We start from the raw sequence: 1351 nt of genomic DNA, 5'->3' as shown, positions 1-1351 counted from the left end.
CCACTATTTTCTCCAATTTTTTCATTAATCTCCACTTTACTATTACATCGAGTTTCATCTTCTGCATCTGTTGTTTTATCTAAGTCATATTGTGCCTTTGTATCAACATTTTCATCACGTTCATCTGGTTTGAAGACAATATATTTATCAGTTTGATTTTCTTGCTCAACATTACCTTCCTCACTATCCCAACTATGTTGTTCAAGTTCTCCAACTTCTTCAACTTTAACATCATCCCTAGATTTGTTTTGTCCAGCTGTTTTCTTTTGGTCATGAGTTCGATTTTCATGGATTACATCACCATCATCACTATGCCAGCTACTTTGTTCCTCAACTTCTTCAACTACAACATTATCTTCAGTTTCATCTTGTCCATCCACTGATTTATCCAGATCTTGTTGTTCCTTTGAATCAGCAATATTTTCTGGTTCGTAGACAACATAATTATCAGTTGGATTCCCTTGGATAACATCACATTCATCACTATCCCAGCTATTTGCTTCAACTTCTTTAACTACAACATTATCTTTTGTTTCATCTCGTCCATCCATTGATTTAACTAGATTATGTTGTTCCCTTGAATCAGTAACTTCTTCTGGTTTGTAGACAACATAATTATCAGTTGGATTCCCTTGGATAACATCACTTTCATCACTATCCCAGCTATTTGCTTCAACTTCTTTAACTACAACATTATCTTTTGTTTCATCTCGTCCATCCATTGATTTAACTAGATTATGTTGTTCCCTTGAATCAGTAACTTCTTCTGGTTTGTAGACAACATAATTATCAGTTGGATTCACGTGGATAACATCACATTCATCACTATCCCAGCTATTTGCTTCAACTTCTTTAACTACATTATCTTTTGTTTCATCTTTTCCATCCATTGATTTATCTAGATCATTTTGTTCCTTTGAATCAGCAACTTCTTCTGGTTTGTAGACAACATAATTATCAGTTGGATTCCCTTGGATAACATCACTTTCATCACTATCCCAGCTATTTGCTTCAACTTCTTCAACTACAACATTATCTTTTGTTTCATCTTGTCCATCTATTGATTTATCTAGATTATGTTGTTCCTTTGAATCTGCAACTTCTTCTGGTTTGTAGACAACATAATTATCAGTTAGATTCCCTTGGATAACATCACATTCATCACTATCCCAGCTATTTGCTTCAACTTCTTCAACTACAACATTATCTTTTGTTTCATCTTGTCGACCCATTGATTTATCTACTTGTTCCCTTGATTCAGCAACTTCTTCTGGTTTGTAGACAACATAATTATCAGTTGGATTCCCTTGGATAACATCACCTTCATCACTATCCCAGCTATTGCTCAACA

At 34.3% G+C, this 1351-nt stretch overlaps 1 protein-coding gene across 1 annotated transcript; it reads right to left on the bottom strand.

Moving 5' to 3' along the window:
• Positions 1-4: 4 nt before the first annotated feature.
• On the bottom strand, positions 5-1232 carry LOTGIDRAFT_176998 (hypothetical protein; the record flags this gene model as incomplete). Its single annotated transcript, XM_009046684.1, has 1 exon — positions 5-1232. A coding segment is annotated over one exon (1228 nt), but the record flags the coding sequence as incomplete, so codon positions are not given.
• Positions 1233-1351: the final 119 nt, after the last annotated feature.

The sequence above is a fragment of the Lottia gigantea genome (assembly GCF_000327385.1).
Source record: "Lottia gigantea unplaced genomic scaffold LOTGIsca_10457, whole genome shotgun sequence".
NCBI classification, from domain to species: Eukaryota; Metazoa; Mollusca; class Gastropoda; family Lottiidae; genus Lottia; species Lottia gigantea.
This window is presented reverse-complemented; position numbering and strand designations above follow the sequence as displayed.